The following is a 21,025-nucleotide window of genomic DNA, read 5'->3' as shown; positions in this document are numbered from 1 at the left end:
TTTTTGTCTTGATATTTGGAATCTGTTGCATTAATTAAATTTTTCATAGAATTTTCTCTAAAACCACATGAAAGGAGTAAAAAATTATCTGTCTTTAAAGAATAGATCCCATAAGTTAATTAAGCACACATGCAACATAACATGTACATGTACAATTATAACCACTTTATGACATTGTCCTGACACAAAAATTACATACACATATGCTAAGTATTTCTAAAGCTGAGAAAATAATTGCACAGTACATGTAATTATATAAGGTACAGTACAATTGTAAAGTGTGCTTTTATTTTTCATATGTGAAGGAGTTTTGAATATAATGTAGCTAACTACAATAGTGGCATTTCAATTGAGGATTTTCAAACATAAAAAAGCAGAAGTCTCAAAGCATTTGATGGTGCTTCACAAAAGAAAAATAGTCACTGACCCATGACATATGAGTATTGACCCTAAAATTACTCTTATTTGACTTAACAAAACTTCATGTTAACTCTATCCATTAGTAACTAAGGGGAGACAATTTGTTTAGTGAACTTAATTTCATTTTACAAGACCTCTTTCTTGAAGAAGGAACTACTATTTTTCTGTATTTTATTAGAAATAAGAATTACCATAAATAAACTGCAGTATACAAGAAAATATAACAAAAATAATGTATCTTTAGAAGTAAAACAAAGTAAGTTACACATGAATTATTTTTTCAACGATGGTGGTGCTACTTCTTATCAACTTCTATTTGTTTTCTCAGAAGTACATAAAATAAATAATGTAGCTTTACATGAAAAATAAAAACAACCAATTGGCAACTAACCTTTGATCTTAATAAAAAATGCTAAAAATGTAGTATAATATTTAGGTATCACAATATACATTTTACAGAATATTGGTACTTAAGTTATACCCGCAAAGGAGTATGTTCAGAAAATATCAAAATCAGTGCCAAAAACAAAAGTGTTTCAAATAAATATGAAATTTGCATAATTCACTAGTTGAATATGTGACTTTGTTTAAAACAAAGTTTCACTGCTGTTAATGCATGTGTTGCACTATAATTGTAGATTGAAATAAAGCAAAATAAGAGAATTTAGCCTAATTATGTTGCAATACTTTATTTCACGAGACATTTTTTATGTAGAAAATATAGAGCACACATGTCAAACTCTTTGATATTTATACTAAAATAGCCTTGTGTACTATCAAAATTCCTGACAAAAGATTTTGTTGTTCATAGCTTGTGCTCTATATTTTTGTTTTAAAAACTATCCCTAATCCTCTCATTTTTATGAAAATTCTTTGAAAATCTTGTACAATCATAGTTTTGTCCCCTCCTTGTGACTAAATTGTGACACAACAGCTTATATTTTCTGTATATTAGTATTCAGATAGTATTTTAGCTTTAAAATAGGCAAATAGAAAATTTCAAATAGTAATTTGAAATTTTGGCAAAATAGTAGGCCTGAAACTTGAGTTAGTAAATTTACCCCTTTAGTGACAAAACAGATAACTAGATTTTCCAAACCTTTGTTGATCTATCCCAATTTGTAGTATGATACTGATTTGTTCACAAATAGTTTACAAGGTACTTAGATTGACAGATCAACAATACTGTCATCAGTCAAGAATTCACAAAAAAGGAAAAAGTCGAGATGTCCACTAAATTTAGGTGACATTAAAAGTAAAACAAAGCACTCAAATCAATACTTCAAAAAATATAAACATCATACACAGTTTGTACCGATACATCTACTGTCTTTTTGAATATGGTTTTGTTTTAAACTGTACCAGACAATAACTGGTGTGAAGGTTTTAATAGTGAAGAATGGTGTGCATATTCAACAAATGAAAATATTTTGTAACTGTACTTTAATCCTTAGCCATTTTATACATGTACACGTACATGAGTGAGATACAAAATATCACACCATTATCAAATGGCAACTTTTAGGTGCACTTTGTACAAATTCGAAAAAAGCTAGTATCAGAAAAAAGTAAACACACAATTAAGATATCGAAGTAAAACTATATTTATGTCGAAGAAGTATATTGCTTAAGAGTACATAATGAAATTTGAGAACATGCATCTTTTTTTTAACACATAATGTCCTACGCAATATCATGTAAAACTTGAAACTCTTAAGAAAATGAGAACTTAAACAATAGAACACTTCAAAATAACGTGTCAACGAGGATAAAATAAAGTAACAAGTTTATTGGGGTGAATGAATAACAGACAGCTAGATGTTAAAATAATAAAAAAAACAAAACAAAAAACAAAAAAAAACAAATGCTCAGACAGGAAAAATATAAAATGAATGATACAAACATGACAGATTAACAATAGCTCCACTGGTGATATGTTTTATATGGACGGATCCCACAATAAGTCATATACCACAATATGACACCAAATATCAGGGAAAAACAACAGTAATAATGAAGAAAAAATTATTCAGTCATATAAGCTCTTAAATAATTTGGCACATAATGCACTGAAAAAATACTCTGAACAGATAAAAAGCTGAGCAGGACAAACCAGGTATATTTTAAGAATTTGATGTGATGAAAAAAAAGGAATATGTCATAATACTTAACAAACAACTGATAAGTAACAAAACTCCTATACATTTTTTTTTATATGGCATAGGCATTGCCTATTTCAGTGAGCACTGTGACCTTTACCATACTTGCACTGTCTGTGTGAGATAAGTAAGAATAGTCAAAGACATTAAAACCCTTAAGCCATAAAGGGGGTGTGGTGGGGTTGGTGTTGGATGAGATTTTTTTCCAAGCAAAATATTTTTATTTATTTTCAGCAAAAAGTGATATCAATATTTTCATTTGAAAATCTGCCTTGTAGAATAATGGGGGAAGTGGTTTACTATTTTTTCAACGAATGAGTAAAAAAAAATGTTTAATTTCCAAAATTTTGAACATTATTTTTTTTTTAAAAAGATCCCAGCCCCATTTTTCCCCTTGCTTTCAAAATGGTTGATGACTTAGTAGCACTTTGCCATACTTTACTAATTTTAATCCTTCAGGGCATTACTAGCAACATCACTTTTTAGTTTTAGCTGGTCAGATTAATTTATACAGTAATTGGAAATAGAATGGTTCTCCACAGATGGTGGGAATATTTTACACATATCATGTGATGTAAACTATATTCAGACACAACTGACAGCTGTAAATTCTAAAAAAGAAAATGATTACCTTTCCTATCTTAGAAAGACTATGCTTTGATCTGGAAAATACATTTGAGTAATATATTTTTTTCCGAGGAGTGTTAGGTTCTTGACAACTGGAACAATGGAGATACATGAACGTACATCCACGTTTGTACCAAACTTTTTTGAAACTTACCATATTCACTTCTTTAATAAATAAAATGAATTAGAAAAAGCTCAAAAACTATCAAAAAAGATGAAGTAATTTTTACTGAAACTTATTCTTAACCTATATTTTTCATTTATTTGATTCATGGAAACCTTGAATTTTCTCCATAAGGGCAGTCTATTATTGTTACTTCCGGGACTTTTTTTCTGTTGGTATATTGGGGAACCTTAAGATACTGATAGCACAGGTAATAACTGTAGAGCTCGCTAATAATACTTGTTCATAATGAAAAAAGATACTACTAAGTAATTTTGGTCACCTAACTAGTACTACAAAATTTATAAACAGCCAGATTTCCCAAGATTATACAAGGCAGAAATGTCCTGTCAGAGAGTTAAGTGATTTTAAGATAATAATCCAAAACAGTTCCTTGAAAATAGCATTTAACTACATACATTTCAAGTAAATTTGACACAAATGGCGAATGTGAAATTGGTATATTGTAAACGAACAAGTTTAATTTACTCAAAAAATCACAAATGACACATTTCATTCACAGAACTTTTTGATATACAGTTCTTTTTAGTACAACTGAATCAAAAATAACAAAATATATTTAATTAATCCAAGAAACCTTCTATTTATGTTACAGTTGTTCCTGAAACAAAATATTTCCCCATGGATGCCATAAAAAACCCTATTTTATAAAGCTCCTTAAGACATCTAATAATCTTGCATCTATAAGCAGGTTATCTTAATCTAGATCCTGAAACACAGTTTAATGATATATAGGATTCTCTGTGGGAGTCATTTTATTTTGGATATCAATTTATTTAATTTTTCTCAAATTTAAATAGATTTTTCACACATCTACACTTTCAAGTACATGTGCACTTGAATGGGACAAACTGTCCCATGAAAACCATTATCGTTTGTGCCAAAAATAGTCAAAATGAATATTTAGTTCCATCACAGATAAACATCTGAAATGTAGTTATGAATGACTCTATAGTAATAGGAAGAATAGAGAATGATATCATGTGTGATAAAAAAGGAAACATTTTGTAAAGGCATATATCACATGAAAGCAGTCAAATTGTTTTCAGATCTGATTTCCTAAGTTGATCATCATATTGTCATGTTTCAAACAGATCTGACTTCCAACAGAGCTGATAATCATATTGTCACACTCCCTCAAAAACACAAAGCAGATTTTCAGCCTAGTAACAACCATCTGATAAATCTAAATGAGAACATATTCTCATTCACTCTGCATATTGATAATGAACAGTCACCATCATACATGATTCACTCATACACTATACATGGTACACTTTTTCACACTGTTAATATTTCCAACTATCATCACAAACAGCAGGTGGTATTAGGCTTGGTCCATCAGATCTAGTAGATCATCATTGTCATTAGATGAACTTGAATTAACAGCTAGTTCTCCCATAATCTTACTCAACTCTTCATTCTTCTGTTTCTGGAGAAAAAAATTAATACTGCAGACAATAGAAGTAAGTATGTTATCATTGACATTTGTTAACTAAGGCCATTCTAAAAAGTGTTTGTTTCCCTTTCAACCCTTGCTCCTGACCTTGGGTAGGTAAGTAGGGAATTCCCCTCCCCAAAGTTTATATGATTCTGTTAAAATGATAATCAAAGAAGTGAAAAATGTTGCTTTGAAAATAAAAAAAAATTGTCTGAGAATGGTAATAAAATTATTCGGGATGGGCCAATTTTTATGGGTAGGTAGGGTGAGAGGGAACAAACTTTTTTTTGGTTCATAGTGTCCTCTGTTTTATTGATGATTAGGTAGAACACAGTTAATGTGTCAATCAACATAGAATTTCCTTCTGTGAAGAGTGTCCACTAGAGATATGTGTAGTAAAATTAAGTATCTAGAATCAACATACAGTTTCCTTCAGTGAGGACTGTCCCCTGGAGATATGTGTAGTAAAATTAAGTATCTAGAATCAACATAGAGTTTCCTTCAGTGAGGACTGTCCACTAGAGATATGTGTAGTAAAATTAAGTATCTAGAATAAACATAGAATTTCAATGAGGAGTGTCCATTGGAGATATGTGTAGTAAAATTAAGTATCTAGAATAAACATAGAATTTCATTGAGGAGTGTCCACTGGAGATATGTGTAGTAAAATTAAGTATCTAGAATAAACATAGAGTTTCCTTCAGTGAGGACTGTCCACTGGAGATATGTGTAGTAAAATTAAGTATCTAGAATCAACATAGAGTTTCCTTCAGTGAGGACTGTCCACTGGAGATATGTGTAGTAAAATTAAGTATCTAGAATCAACATAGAGTTTCCTTCAGTGAGGACTGTCCACTGGAGATATGTGTAGTAAAATTAAGTATCTAGAATCAACATAGAGTTTCCTTCAGTGAGGACTGTCCACTAGAGATATGGGTAGTAAAATTAAGTATCTAGAATCAACATAGAGTTTCCTTCAGTGAGGAGTGTCCACTAGAGATATGGGTAGTAAAATTAAGTATCTAGAATCATGTATAACTCCATATTAAATCTTGGAATTTCTTCCAATTAAAAAAATCAGTAAAACTGAAAAAAAAACCATAAAATAAAGACAAACAGTATGTGGAATTTAAATTACCACTTCTGATTAAAAACTTGCATACATTGTTAATCACTAAGAATAGGAGTTGAACTATATTTTGGAAGTTTATGCAAAAAAAGCATGCATACACAAACAGACAAACATCACAAGTCACTCAAGGAATTTACAATTTTTAAATAACATAAAAACTCTTTTGCCTCCTCTACTTATATGTACTTCAATGAATCACACTGCAATTCAAATCAATATTAAACATGCAATATAATTCTAATAACAAATAGATATTCATGCTGAACAATTATAAGCCAGCTGAGTGATGTGTTCTAATTCTGTTGTGATTAATTACCATTGTTGTACTGACACTTCTCTATTAATGTGAAATAAAAAATCATTGTTCTATAGGAAACCCACATCTGATGTAATGAAATTCTAAATTTCATATTTGAATTAATGTATAAAGAAATTAACAAGTCTCCTTGACTCATGACAGCTCTGTATATATAAACAATATATGAAGTTAACATGTTTACATGACACAGCTTGCTTACCTTAGAAGCATCTATTTTGACTACTTTAGACTCTGACAGTTCTAATGGCTTCATCAATGCTGCTTCAGCTTCTCTGTAAAAAAAAAACAGAAGCAGAAATTCAAAATAAAATTAGAAGGTCAAACATGTTTTGGTATCTTTTTTAACAGTATGAAAAAATTCAGATAAAAAAAAATCACACACTGCATGAAAGGTGCAAAACACTGATACAAGATCAAACTGAGTGCTGCTCAAGAGCCAAAATAAGTAACCTATCCATAATTTAATTTTTTTGTAACGAGCCTTCTAATTTGTTTGGTCTCTTCCAGTAAATTTTATGTAACTTGGTTTGGTACTGCGATGTCATTAACAACTGGTCTAGTCTGTGATTCAAATAATCCCAAACTAAATGGTGTTTTACTAACAATACAAACCAATACTATACATTGAGGCAGGAATCCATTAGAAAGAGTAATCAAGGGAACCAAGGTTATAGAGGTAATCAAAAGAATGTAATCCAGGGACAAAGACCAGACATGGAAAACAGACATACACAACAAAGAACAAAAAGTAACTAAAATCATACATACAAAGTAACAAAAGTAAATGAGCAACTCAGACTCCACTAAAAACTGGGAGCATGGACCAGGTGCACCGGTAGGATAAGCGTCCTCTGCTTTTCTAGAAACACCCGCCGAGTTGCTCATAAAAAGTCAAGTCCGGGGTTGACAAACGTGGGAAGGAAAACTATGACCCGTTGAATAAATCAGTTTTCATGGTGCTGATGGATACACCATAACGATCCACGAGTTCATGATAACGGCCATAAAACTTCTGTAGTGATGACTTCAATCTTGTAGCAACATAACTCTGTTCCAGAAGCCTATTTGTTATAGCGCATTACAAAAAGTCTGCGTAGTTTTGGCAAGATCTGGCATAACGTATGAGTTGTGATATGAACACTCCATACACAGGAGCCGAAGGGATGTTGCCACAGATGAAAGGAAAGTTGACAATTCTGAATGAAAAGTCATCATGTTTGTCGTAAAGTTTGGTCAATAGTTTTCCTTTACCATCGATCAAACAAGTTACAACCTAGGTTATAAACTGCAAGTGTTAACTGCTGCAAACTAGGTAATTTAGGATAACATGTTCAAAAATAAGGAATATTACTTCAACAGTTATGGTATTATCACTATTCTTGTGAATTTCACATTGTTTGGAAGGCAACATTTTCCTAATTACCTCAACTACCATATCACTCAGATCTTGTAACTGAGAAATTGATCACTTTCCCCTACATACAATAATTAGGTACTTGTTAAGTACCAGTCCACATGAAATTCAAACCCTATCAATGGTATAGTGATTCATGGTGTAGAAAAACCCACCGAACAAACAATGTTTTTTTCAGTCTATAAATGCTACACATTCACATAATGATAATCATTTATGCATTCAGATCTGTTCTGTTTAGAAAATCATGCATTTATCTTCCACTAAAATCAACCAAATGAAATCTAATCAAGGACAATAACTCTTGCAAAGTGCAAATTTCATGTATAATCTATGCAATTTTTATCTCAAAAGTGCAACAACCAAATGAAAAACTAAAACTGGTTATGTGATTGGTAACTGTTTCTGAGCAAGAAATAAAACTGAATTCGGTGGGTTTTTGGCATGCATGAATCACCTTCTGTCTGATTTTTATAAAGACTGCTACTTAAATACAGAATAACTAGGTTTGAAGTCAAGATAGAAAATATCACAGTGAACTTTATATTTAGACATTCAAAACTGTCATAACTGTTTATTGATGACGTCAAAGTTGTTTTACGTAACATTTTCATCTGAAATTGCCAATAATTTTTTGTATCACCACAGTTGTCCAAGATAAAAAACATTAGGCAGCAAGAACAATGAAAAACAGATACAGTAGCTGATAAATAATTCTCAATAAATTATCTACTTACTCCTCTTCTTTATCATTTTTAAACAGATTTAACCTGATGTCAGCTTTATTACCAGTTCTATTGTTCCCTCCTATTAACTTAGCTAATAAGTCTAATTGTGCTTTAGCATTAGGGTCTGGGGTCGCTGATTCCTGCAATGGTATTAAGTTTATATATCAAAGTGTGTTCCCAAGTCTGTCGTCTTCAGAGGTAGCCTCCGGACATTTCATGAAAAATTCAACAATCTCCTGTTTGCCTATATTATTTGAATTTCAGCTTAAAATCATAATGAATTACTTCAATTCTTGACAAAACATGTCACAAATACAAAAACTGGGTAAATCTCATGCTTTAAGAAAATTTTAAGAAGGAGGTTTCCTGCTTTAGAATTTTTTAAGTTATAATACTGATGTTAAATAACATCCATACATGTATAAATATAGAAATCTAGAACTTGCTTTGGTTTGGTTTTGTAAGGCTGAGTGCAATTTTATTTTTTGCAATATCTAAAGTTCATGCCAAGTTATACTGAAGATAAAAAATACAGGTCATATTTAATTGAATAATAAATAAATATCTGCTTTGTACACAACTATTTATTTAAAAGAAATTTCCATGATATCACTAACAATGAGGAAACCTCATAGGAATCAACATCCCCCACAAATATCTAATCATAGGAATCTACATCCCCCACAAATATCTAATCATAGGAATCAACATCCCCCACAAATATCTAATCATAGAAATCAACCCCCCCCCCACACACACATCTAATCATAGGAATCAACATCCCCCACAAATATCTAATCATAGGAATCAACCCCCCCCTCCCACACACACATATCTAATCATAGGAATCAACATCCCCCACAAATATCTAATCATTTTCCCACAAACTGAATTGAGTTGTGTCATTGCAGTAGTATCGTTTAATCAAATATTTCACTACATCCTATTATCCTAAATACGAACATTTACAGAAGTAAGTCTTGATACATACTAAATCTGAACTGGTTGTTGTTCTGGATGATCCTGTTGTTTCTACTGGTCTAGATACCGAATACCTACAAAGTCATAAATAACAAAGATACAATATAGAATTTGCGTGTATCCTAAAAACCACATCAGCATATATAATACATAAAAAATAACTGTTACTATATTATACATGGAATTTTCTACTGTAAATTACAATGCAAAACTTGTTAAATTTATAATGAAAATTATGGTGTGCAATATTTATGAGAAAGGGACCTATTCAATTATAGCACCACCTGCCTCACCAAACTTCTGCAGAAATCATAGATCAAATTAAAATCTGTATAGTGACTTCTGCTGTATTTGATTATATAAAAAGATGGGGTTCTGAACTGTGTAAAGAAGAAGTATAAAAAGTTGAAATGGTGAATATACACATGGTTAATTACTCCATTAATTTGAATGTGTTGTGTAAAATAATTCATGTTAGGTTACATATATAATGGTGATGTACTCATTTATACACTGGTTGGTCTTGATACTAGTATTTCCCTCAGAATAATCTAATGACCCAGTCCATATATAAATGAGTACAACAACAACATATATGAAGCATGAATCCTTTCTGAATTTGTCATGTATTTCAGATATTACACAATTTTTCCGTAAATTATAGATATATACCATTCCTAAAAAAAATGTTTCTTTAACTTTAAAGTTGAAATGACTAAATACTACAGCAGAAAATAGTAAAAATTTGACCTTATTTATATTCATTAAAATGTAAATTTCACATTTAACTTGATATGAAAAAAGTTTTATATTGTAATGAACACAAACTTATTTTTTATCTAAAATGAATTCAAATTTTCACATCTAATCTCATTAACCTGCATAATATGTGTGCAATTTCAACTTTGAATAATAATAAAAGACATTTCTGATGTCACTAAAAATTACAAGAAATGCACAAAATATTAAAAAAAAAAAAAAACTTTTAAAAACTCTTAACTTCAAAAATACAATCCAAAATTAGGTAAAACAAGTTACATGTAATATACATAAACAAAAGGAAATAGACCAAATAAGAACAAGTTATGGCTTTCACTTACCTATTATAGGAGTCACACCTTGGAATATCAGGGAAAAAAAACTCACCACTCACACAAAAAAACAAACTAAGTGTACTTTACCAGAAGAAGTTTCTTTAGATCATCAAATCTTGAAGAGAATTAATTTAGAAAAGAGCTTGTTCTTTAAAGAGTACAGCCAGCGATGTAGCTGGAAGTAACAATCTGAATGTAACCAAAAAATTCTGAACTCTACATGAACTTTGATATGAAAAGGAGAAATGTTTTGTTTTGTTCATTTTTTCATTTCCTTGAATTGAGAGAGTACAGGAATTTGTATCCATTCACAATTTGTACTTTACACCCAAATAAGGTCCATATCTTGGAAAATTTTTGCAGAGATATGCTTATATTTCTATACAACTTACATATTTGTCCCTAATTTAGTGACTCTGTTGCCTTTCATGTCAAATGACCCTTCACCTTTTGACCCCTGGTATGACCCTCCTGGATGGAACTGCATTGTTTTAATTTCATTGCCATTTTCATTGTAGTATCTTAAATGGACAAATTTTTAGAAGACAATGAATTATCTGACCCTTGTATCTTGGTAAAGATATGTTAATACCATTATATAGCACAATAAACTGAAATGATAATAGGATAAGCCAACATTCTGTTTCATGTTGGTTATCAAACTTTATGATATTATAACATTGGCATATTATTTTTGTTCTAATGTGTCAATATTGTATCATGATTTTTTTCCTGATTATTTCATAATAAGGCTATCTGTAAACTCCTTTGTACCAACAACTTAGTATGACGCTTTTGTTTGTAATCTTTTGAGTTTTTAATATCAGTTTCATTGAGTAGTATGCAATTCCTGTGTGTACCTATTATCAATAAACCTCACATTCAGAAAATAACAAACCGGATGAGACCAGGATTTTCTGTTCCATGAGGAAGATTTCCAGATGTTGGTAATACAAATCTACCATTACTATTCTGTACTTTGTCTTTCAAAAAAATAGAAACCTTTAAAAAAGGAAAACAGATAAAAAATTTGTAAACATACACAAGTTTCAATTATCTCACTTGGCTGAAATTGTCTTTAATGCTATCATATCTATGCCAATACGTCATTTTTTTTAGAAAACATAGACCCTTAAAAATATATCACTTTCACATGTTAATTAACCTTAAAACATATTCACTATAAGGTCAGCAAAAAAATTGTATTTCAATTGATTTTCAATGTAACAAATTTCAAGTCTTCACAATAACAAAATGATTAGTCAACATTATTGACTGGAAACAAATACTGGCAATAGCCAATGGATTAAAATCGGAAGTCTTTGATTTAAACCACATTAAATGAAACGAAAGAATCAATATTTGGTATTCAAGTTTCCTTTACATGTAGTTTTAAACTTTAAAATAAATCAATACATGCATTGCCCAACACTTTATATGGTATATACAACAATGAGAATAGGATTATAGCACTGTGTAAATACACCAGTAAATAATTCAGGGTCTGAAGTGCTTTAAAACAAGCACTGATACATTATAAAACAACATCAACAGAATTCTGGCATCCATGAACTATACACCAACAGACATGAACAGATGATCAATGAGTATGATGAGTTACCTCAACATCATAACCTACATGTACTTTATACTATAGGTTTAAGACAAACATATATGCAATGTATAAACCTAAACTAACTGTAAGTTTTTCTTAATACAGCTGAGTAGAAACCTGCCCAATGAGTACATTATTTCTCTTATTTCTACATGTCCCTTTTTAACCTGGCAGCCATCTTCTATCCAAGAGTTAGTTTAGGTATATCATTTATAATATATTTGGTCTATGGATTTTCATCTTCTCTGAATTATGAGAAATGATATTTGATGACCATACTTTAGACTATAAATATTGAAAATTGAAGAACCTAAGTGAACAAATTCCCAATACACCACAAGCACATATTTGCCCTCTTTGGAAGAATTAATTCCCCATACCAAAAAGTGGCTCACTGGACCAATTTCTGTTAAAATCAGTCCAATCAAAGCTTCTGTACTACTAACTATTCCCCAAAGTTCAAACAAAACCTATAAAAAAAAATGGAGGGGACATCCAGGCTACATGCTTCAAACTTCAATTCTTGTTCTCCTCCCACAAGTGACTTATCTGGTAAAAATCACTCCTATCTAAGCTTTATAAACTACTAAACCTTCACTGTAGTTTGAAGGAAATTGAAACAAAAGTGGATGTCCTAAGCAGGCATCAAGCGTAAATAAAGTATTTCTAACTTACTGCAGTCTCCCTCCAAAAACGCAGACCCCCCTTTACTGATCTCTGTGACAATCAATTCTGTCTAAGCTTTTAAAGCTTCTAACCATTCACCAAAGTTTGAATAAAATCAGTAAAAAAATTAGGTGCTAGCCTAATCATACCAAACATTATTTTGTTACATGAAGAGAGGATTCATTTAATGGATATGATCTACCAGAAATCAATTCTTGTTCATTCCTTATCTGAACAGGGAACTTATTGTAATGGAATACTGATACTAATGTACACATCTCAAGGAACAGATCAATAATACACTCATCACCTGGAGTAAATCTTAAGGAACAGTAACATTTAAATGTCTCATGGTAATTATATAACCTGTCAATAAAATTGTTATTTGGTGCTTTTATACTTGTAAATGTCTTCTGTTTGGGTTCCTTACTTGGGATAAATCATCTTTTTCCCTCAGAGCATATACATGTACTTGTATATAAGCATTACAGATACTATAGGATTTTGTAAATGGCTAAAATTTAAAGCTTTCTTACTTACAAAAAAGTAAGTTTTTGAAAATCAATTTAGACCAATTAACTGAACGAATACTGATATCTAGAAAAGGCAGTAAATCTGCTGTTAAAAAAAAACAAGTGACAAATGCAGCATGCTTTTAAGTCAATCTGTTCTGTAAGGATCATTTGATTATTTGGATCAGCATTGGCCCAAACCTGTATAACTAAATAGTAATGAGGGTTGTAGTCATAGCGGTGGCAGATCCAAATATTCCCAAACAGGGGTCTGTGATTTCTAGTTTTCCCTACATATCAGTCGCCAACCACACTTTCAAAATATAAGGAAGGCATGGGCCCTTTCTCCCCTCACCTCCTTTGATGATCTGCCTACATCATCTATCAGAATATAAGGATGGCATAGGCCTTTTCTCCCCTCCCCTGCTTTGATCTGTCTACATCATCTCATTCTCTTATCTTAAATTTCTACTTGATTCAAAATATCAATATGTAATACCTCTTAGCCTTGCTTGTTTTACATGTAAGCTATCTAATTAAAGTGTTTAAAGAATAAACCCCCAAGGTAAATTTAAATCTTAAAAGAATATGTACCATATAAACATCTGAAGACAAAAGATCAAGGTTAAATTACTGGATCAAGGTTAAATTACTGGATCATTAAGTACCAGGACCTTGGATCAATATAAGGGAGTTAATATCAACATGCAGGTATTCGTCTATAACATAAGGAGTAAAACCAGTCAGTGATGGGTGGATTATTATGGAATTAACTTAAATGATTCCCAACCAAAATTGTCCTCTTTAAGATGCCATCTTTGACAGAGAAACATGTTGATAGTTAAATTAACATACGAGTACATTCTTTAGCTTTGACTTAACTATATGTATGTTTCCTTCAACCATTAGAAAACCATACAAGTAAGGCACTTCTCATGAAATTAAATTTTAGACAAATATGTTTTATTCAAGTGCAAGATTTCATAAATTACTACCATCCAACAGTTTTAAATCCGTGCCATAATTTCTAAATTAAAGAAATCTAATAAAATCTGATGTACATTTTCAGTAATTTAAAGGATGAGGATCATAGTCCAGTATCAAGGGTGATTCATGGTAATACATAACGTTTACAAACTACAAAACCTACATAAGGATAACTATTGGATCTGTAGTGACCTGTTAAAGTCAATCATCCTCAGCCTAACTTGATATACATATAGTACTTAAGTATTTACATTTTTTCTTCATGAGATCCTATAATCTTAGTTTGTAAAGTTGGCAGAGGTTTCCATTTCAGATCAAAATTTGACACAAGCAATATTTCTTTTGTGTCAATGACAGTAAATTTTTTCTTATAAAATACCCCAAAACACAAATAACTCATCTCCTTAAGTTATGACTCCAGAAGTTTAATGGAGGTTAACAATACCTTGAAGAAGAATAAAAAGTTGTGTGTTAAGAAAGCATCTTTTCTTCATTAATGAAGTGCAAGCAGGGTAACATTCAGAAAGTTTCAGATTCCTGTATAAAACAGTTACTGCCTGCAGTGTATTTACCATGAATCACCCAGGATCACACAATTAATGAGAACATGCACAACCTTCAGCAAGACCAATAAATTCAATATATAACAACAATGTTGATAAATATTAAACTTGCAATACACGAGGTTGACATTTCATTAATTTCAACTGTTTCTACCTTTCCAGATTCACTCAAGTTTGTCTTTGGGTTAAAAAAGTAAACTACAGTAAATCTTATTGATTTTATGTTTGTTTCATTTCAGAGACAGACAATAAAGTAAAGACTAAAGCAAGCTCCATCAGGGAAACTGTGTTTAAAGTTCAGGCATGAAAAGGTTTGTACATGTAAATGGAAAATTTCAGAGTCCTTTATCAGTTAATAACTAAAAATGTTTATGGAACACATAACTTCACTGAACATCACATTTATACAATCACAGCAATAATGATATAAAAGTAGTAAGAATATTATTGACAAATATCATTGAGTAGAAACAAAACAATACAATCAATTGCTGAAGATGAGGATATCCTTTGTTCAGATTTTTACCATCTAAGCCATTAACTGATATATTAATAGCTCATTAATTCACATGGTTTTTCTTGTCCATTAATTATAAATACCAATAATTGACCATCCTCAGTAGTTATGGGATACTCACAAAGAAATGAACGAGATATTTTATTTGCCAATATTATTTTCTATGGTTGGTTTGTCAAGAGTATTGATGAACAGTTTATGAGAGGTTTTAGTTCTTAGATCAATATGTTATACTTGATATGTGAGAAAGTAGAGTATAAAAGGAGAAATGTTATCATTGATTGTGATTCTATAGGAGTTAATATCAATTGTCAAACTTCTCCAGTTGTTTCTTTCAGATCTTTTTTTTTTCATAAGAAAGTCATGAAAGGAACTCCATTACATATATCTGAACAAAGACTGGAAATTATTAGGTATACTAAATAGTACATGTATATATCATAATCAATGGTCACTTTCCATCACACAAGACGCAGAAAGGCTATTGTTACTCCGCATCTGCATATACATTGAAATCAACTTTTTGATAAATAATGTGTAGTAGATATCAAGAACTAATGGAAAAAAATCTAAAGAAAAAATTACTGAAGACCAGTTTTTGTGATCCTTATCTCTAAAGTTTCCATCCTACTTGAGATAACATTAACACTTACCCTAATGTGCATATCTTGGAAAAAATTAAGTAATGTTTGTCTAATTAGCTGATATTCTCCTAAGGTTAATGATGCAAAACTCTGAAATAAAAACAGAAACGGAGTAATATACTGAATGTGTATCCCATCAGAGGTACACTGTAATGGCTGTCCAAGTAAGGCTAAACAGTATAGGAAAAATTACAGATCTGACTATAAATAAGTACCCCAAAACCATTTATTGGAGTCATTGTCATGCTAAATAAAACCACCAAATTCAGTGCAATAAAAAAATTTAAATAAGTACATGTATGTGCAAAAGGGCATTGCCTCATAATTATTCTTGAAAGCATCAATAATAAGTTTTTTTTTTTAAAGGAAACTAAATGAGTACCCTATACTACATGTATCTAGGTCAATTAATGCAAAGCCCATGCTGTACTAATGGAAACACCAAATTCATTCTCTAGCAGGACTGTAAGTATTTGGAGTATCACAGGGATATGGGCTCATATTCCCCGAGAAGTAGGCGAAGAGTATATAGAAAATGACAGAAAAGATTAGACCATATCCTATCTGAATATCCAAATATATTTTACTGGAGTGTCTTCAAATGTTTGAGTAACATTTTTGTATTTCTTTTCTAGTTAGGCTATCATCATTATTGTCACATTGTTAGGCTATCATCATTATTGTCACATTGTTAGGCTATCATCATTATTGTCACATTGTTAGGCTATCATCATTATTGTCACATTGTTAGGCTATCATCATTATTGTCACATTGTTAGGCTATCATCATTATTGTCACATTGTTAGGCTATCATCATTATTGTCACATTGTTTTTGATGTTACACATATATTATGTAAGAAAATGTTATTTTTCCTGAATTATTCACACTTTCTATTTGAAAAGACATTGACTCCCCACCAAATTATGACTGTGCAGTTATTTTTACCTCCACTTTGATAAAAAAACATAACATTTCCAGACCCACTTCCATATCCCCTGGTCTATCACATGAATATGGTCTCATATCCCCTGTCAAGCTGACCAATCAAATTGCAGGTCTCTATTCACATTATCAAAAAGCAGACTATAAATATTCTGAAAGTACTCATCTCAGCAGATACAATGTAGCCTCTTTTTACTTTCTAAATAAACTCATCTAACCAAATTATCTGAGTACTCACCTCCATAAGAAGTCTATATACATGTTCCAGCTGTTGTCTTATGTCTGTATTCTCACCAACAAATCCTCTCATGGCATCTAAATGATTGAGGGTCACTAAGATTATATCCCTTGGTTTTAAACACATTGAAACTTGATATTTGAAAGCCATCGTCATTAAATCATACAACTGAAATGGAAAAAATTGAATAAGCACAGTATGAATAATGAAGCAATATAAATTTCAATACAGTAAGCTTCTGATAAATCCCTTCAGTAACTACCAGTAGTACATGTATGGACAATTTTAAAGAATGGATAACCTAGTTGCCAAAATGATGTGGTTAGGTGTACATTTCAATAACAAGCTGACAACAACATAGAATGTAGCTACTACAGTGTTCTAAGATTTTTCAGAAATTGAAGTTTCCTCAAGATTCCATATAAAATCAACTTTCCCATAGTCAATGACTGCTTTCCTAACAAAACAAATCCTTACAGCATATGAAGTTTCCAACTTGTCACAGGAAAGTGTAACAAAGTACAAATGTACCTAACTTTCCCTGACCCAAATTTCACTTGCGCTGAGTTACAGGAAATAGAAATCCTAGAACACTGTACTATACAACATATTTTTCATTCTTGTCCACCATCTTGTCTATCTCAAACCAAAACAACCTCTTTCAAACCAATGTACATTGGACCCACGATCGAGGTAAACCAACAATGAACCTAATATAATGCAAACTGGTGCAGTGCTCCAATACCACATGAAATTTTGTGCAATATTTTAAAGATGAGTTTAATGTCATTCCTGATCAGAATCATGGTGAATTAAAATCAACAAATTTATTGTTAATAACAAGAAGCCTGAGGTGTTTAGATAGTTTGAAGTCAATCCTGGTTTCTTCTGTTTATCTTATCCATTTTTTTGCAATTTGATGATTATTTTAGGTGTAAATATTCAAACAATCGATATAAATTGATTGATACATGAGTACTTTGATTTTTAAATTTAACCCACAGGTAGCAAGAAAAAATACCATACTAATTAAATGATGCTTCAAAAAGGCATTTTCATTGCAAAAAATCTTTTTTGGATCAAAATATCTTTTTAAGTGGCCTAAAAAAAATTAGGCTTGGCTCAAAGGCTGGTGCAAAAAACTATCAACCCAGAGAAAACCCCTTACCTTGTTTAAATCTAAGAAGGCTATGACTTGATTAAAATGATGAATTGTTTAGTTGTAGTAAATATTGATCATGTTCTACAAAATACCCACCTTGTCCATACTAGCAGCATTAAGTCTCATTATGGAAGCATGAGCTAATCTGTCAAATACAGTTCTCATCGCCTTCTTGGAATATAATGGTTGTGGTTTAAACAATTCATCCATGAACCTTTTATGGAACATTGTTGCTATAATGTCATGTAGTACTACAAAAAATGAAGAAATCCACAAACACAATATAACAAGCAACAGAATCCAGTGCTACAGCAAAAAAATTATGGCAAAAAACGGAGCACTTTACTTTAGTTTTAATGGTACAAACGCTACAAAAAGAGGATGGGATAGTTAAAGAAAAGTCAACAATATTATATTGCTGGACCTAATGTTCCAATTTACATATTTAGCTTGATGATTAAAGCTCAACACTAGGCACCATGTTTTGTAAATAAATTATCACTAACATGTACAGTAGTAATATGCTACCTATGGGAGCTAATTAGCCTATATGATAGAGAAGTCCAAAATAGTTCAATGAAAATTTTGGTTCTAATACACTAATTAATATAAAAATGAAGGAAACATACCAAAAGTACTGCTACATGTATCAATTACTGTAAATCCGATTGGGAACCAAACCAGTTTTTGAAAACATTTGCTAGATTTGTTGATTAAAAACAATCTGAATCGTATCATTATCCAAGGTATCAAAACAGTCAAAAGAAACAAATGATGGCACCAAAGTGTTTACTTCAATGAGGTCTTCAGTTTCACCAATACAGGTTGATTTTGGTATTTTATGGATAGTTTCACCTCATTTGTTTTTTAGGTTTTTTACAGCCTGCTTTATGGTATGTGTTTTGTCCACAAATGAAGATCTGTAGAAGTTTGTTTGTTGCTTGGTATTTGGTGGGTGAGTGTCTCAGACATTGGCAATCATGCCACATCTCCTATTTTAATATTGCAATTTTTAAGGACTACACAACAATTTGGGCCATTACCAGATTTGTATAAAAGGCTAAAGTTTGCAGATTGTTAGATTAGTTAAGTTTCCTGTCCTTTGGTTTTGGGAGCATTCCTGGCAGTGCATGTCTAATATTCAAAGCAAGGAGTTAAATATAGGATTGGAATGTTCCACACTTTAACATAATATGTTAATTAATATGATGTGTGGAGTGATTAACTGTGAGATTACCCATGTTGCATTTCATTGATGCTGAGGGTGCCCTGTTAATAGCCAATGATTTCCACTGCTTCAACATTTCATCTTGATAGATATAAGTATTCTGACCCAAATGGTTTGAAATTTTTTTTTAAATATCCCACCTCAAGTTGCCTCCAGACTATTTCAATGTTCTGTTTTGATCAATATTTTTATTCCAGACCTTAATCTCTTATCAAATTTTCAACCTGGTCTAACCTTCGAGTGCAGTCTTTCTTCCAAGGGTGTATATAAAAGGAGTTTTATCATGTAGCTGTCCCTGCTTTTGTTGCATCATTTTTATATACCTTGGTTTTGACTCTAGATGGCTAAGTACCCCCCTCCTCTCCCCCACCCCACCCCATCCCCTCAGTTTCTCTCCTCATTTAAAATTCAAACTCCTTCTTCAAAAACCCAAACAATAATCATAAAATTTGTTTCAAATTGATCAGAACTGGTCCAAGGATGTATACATGTATAAGGAGTTTTACAGCAGTAGCCTTCCCTTCTCTCCTGATGTCAATGCTTTTATTTGACCTAATTTTGACTATTCATGAATTTGTCTAGATGTAAAGGAAAACTAATTTGAAAGATTAAAACTCCTCCCTTATGGTCCCATATACTGACTTAAAGCTAATTTTGTTCATATAGTATGGTAACTATTGATGTATATAAAAAAAATGTTTTTAAAAACCATGTAGTTTATCTGCATTTATTGAGATTTTACCAGATTGAATATGTACTTCAAAATGGTGACATCCTGTAAGTGAAGGCTACAATGCTAATCTGAATTTCAAAATACTCTCTGTGATCTCGAATTTTGACTTAAAGTTGACATTTTTCTGATACTGAGCCTGGGGTATTGATCAATGAATACAAGACATTTTTTCGGAAAAACCATCCGTGCTTTATCCCATATATCGAGAGTATTAAGCAACAATTACAAGAAACATGAAAATATAAGTGAAGAGTATGATTAAATCCTGTGTGGTGAGATACAACGAGAGAGCATACGATTCCAATCCTGTCTACTCTAAAATCCTTGTTCAAAAGAAGAGAGAAAATGCTAAGTTCTTTTCGAAGTTAAGTTTATGCCAATGGAAATGACCCTTGTGCAAAATTTAGACAAATGACATCAAAAAACAATATATTAAAAGTGTCATCCTAGAATTTGACACACATGTGGCATTGTACTATTATTACAAATATAGAAGTTCGTACCTTTTTTAGCCTTCTCGTCCGCTATATTTTGGGCTCGAAGACGCTGATCTAAAATGTATATCATTTCGCCACCTAGATTTATGAAAAGCAATGGCAATGTTTTGCAAGACATCTTAATAGTATAATCAGTAAAATGCAGTATAATGTTCCTCAGAAATCTGTCAGTGCTCGTTTATTTAGAATGTCAAGGACATTGTCAAGAGACGTTCGGAA

General features: G+C 31.5%; 1 protein-coding gene across 2 annotated transcripts; it reads right to left on the bottom strand.

Moving 5' to 3' along the window:
• Window positions 1-574: 574 nt before the first annotated feature.
• On the bottom strand, window positions 575-21,008 carry LOC148615269 (protein OSCP1-like). Of its 2 annotated transcripts, XM_088590039.1 has the most exons (11): window positions 20,813-21,008; window positions 18,445-18,599; window positions 17,187-17,354; window positions 16,013-16,093; window positions 11,398-11,501; window positions 10,892-11,020; window positions 10,506-10,523; window positions 9,416-9,479; window positions 8,434-8,564; window positions 6,482-6,554; window positions 575-4,822 (listed from the first exon to the last, which is right to left on the bottom strand). In XM_088590039.1, exons 1-11 carry the CDS (start codon window positions 20,922-20,924, stop codon window positions 4,718-4,720), a joined length of 1,140 nt encoding a protein of 379 aa, XP_088446165.1. In that variant the 5' UTR covers window positions 20,925-21,008; the 3' UTR covers window positions 575-4,717. The 2 variants fall into 2 exon arrangements, with proteins under 2 accessions (XP_088446165.1, XP_088446166.1); XM_088590040.1 differs by lacking the exon at window positions 10,506-10,523.
• Between the last annotated feature and the right edge of the window lie 17 nt (window positions 21,009-21,025).

This window comes from Perna viridis, chromosome 6 (genome assembly GCF_037379345.1).
Source record: "Perna viridis isolate PV_CMFRI_1.1 ecotype Kerala chromosome 6, ASM3737934v1, whole genome shotgun sequence".
Classification (NCBI taxonomy): domain Eukaryota; kingdom Metazoa; phylum Mollusca; class Bivalvia; order Mytilida; family Mytilidae; genus Perna; species Perna viridis.
This window is presented reverse-complemented; position numbering and strand designations above follow the sequence as displayed.

Excerpts from the sequence above, each read along its gene's own strand:
- LOC148615269 (XM_088590039.1), bottom strand. The coding sequence starts at position 20,924 with ATGTCTTGCAAAACATTGCCATTGCTTTTCATAAATCTAGGTGGCGAA. Across the intron at positions 16,094-17,186 it reads TATATAGACTTCTTATGGAG|AGTTTTGCATCATTAACCTT; the intron begins GTGAGTACTCAG and ends TTTTTATTTCAG. Across the intron at positions 11,502-16,012 it reads TCCAAGATATGCACATTAGG|GTTTCTATTTTTTTGAAAGA; the intron begins GTAAGTGTTAAT and ends CCTTTTTTAAAG.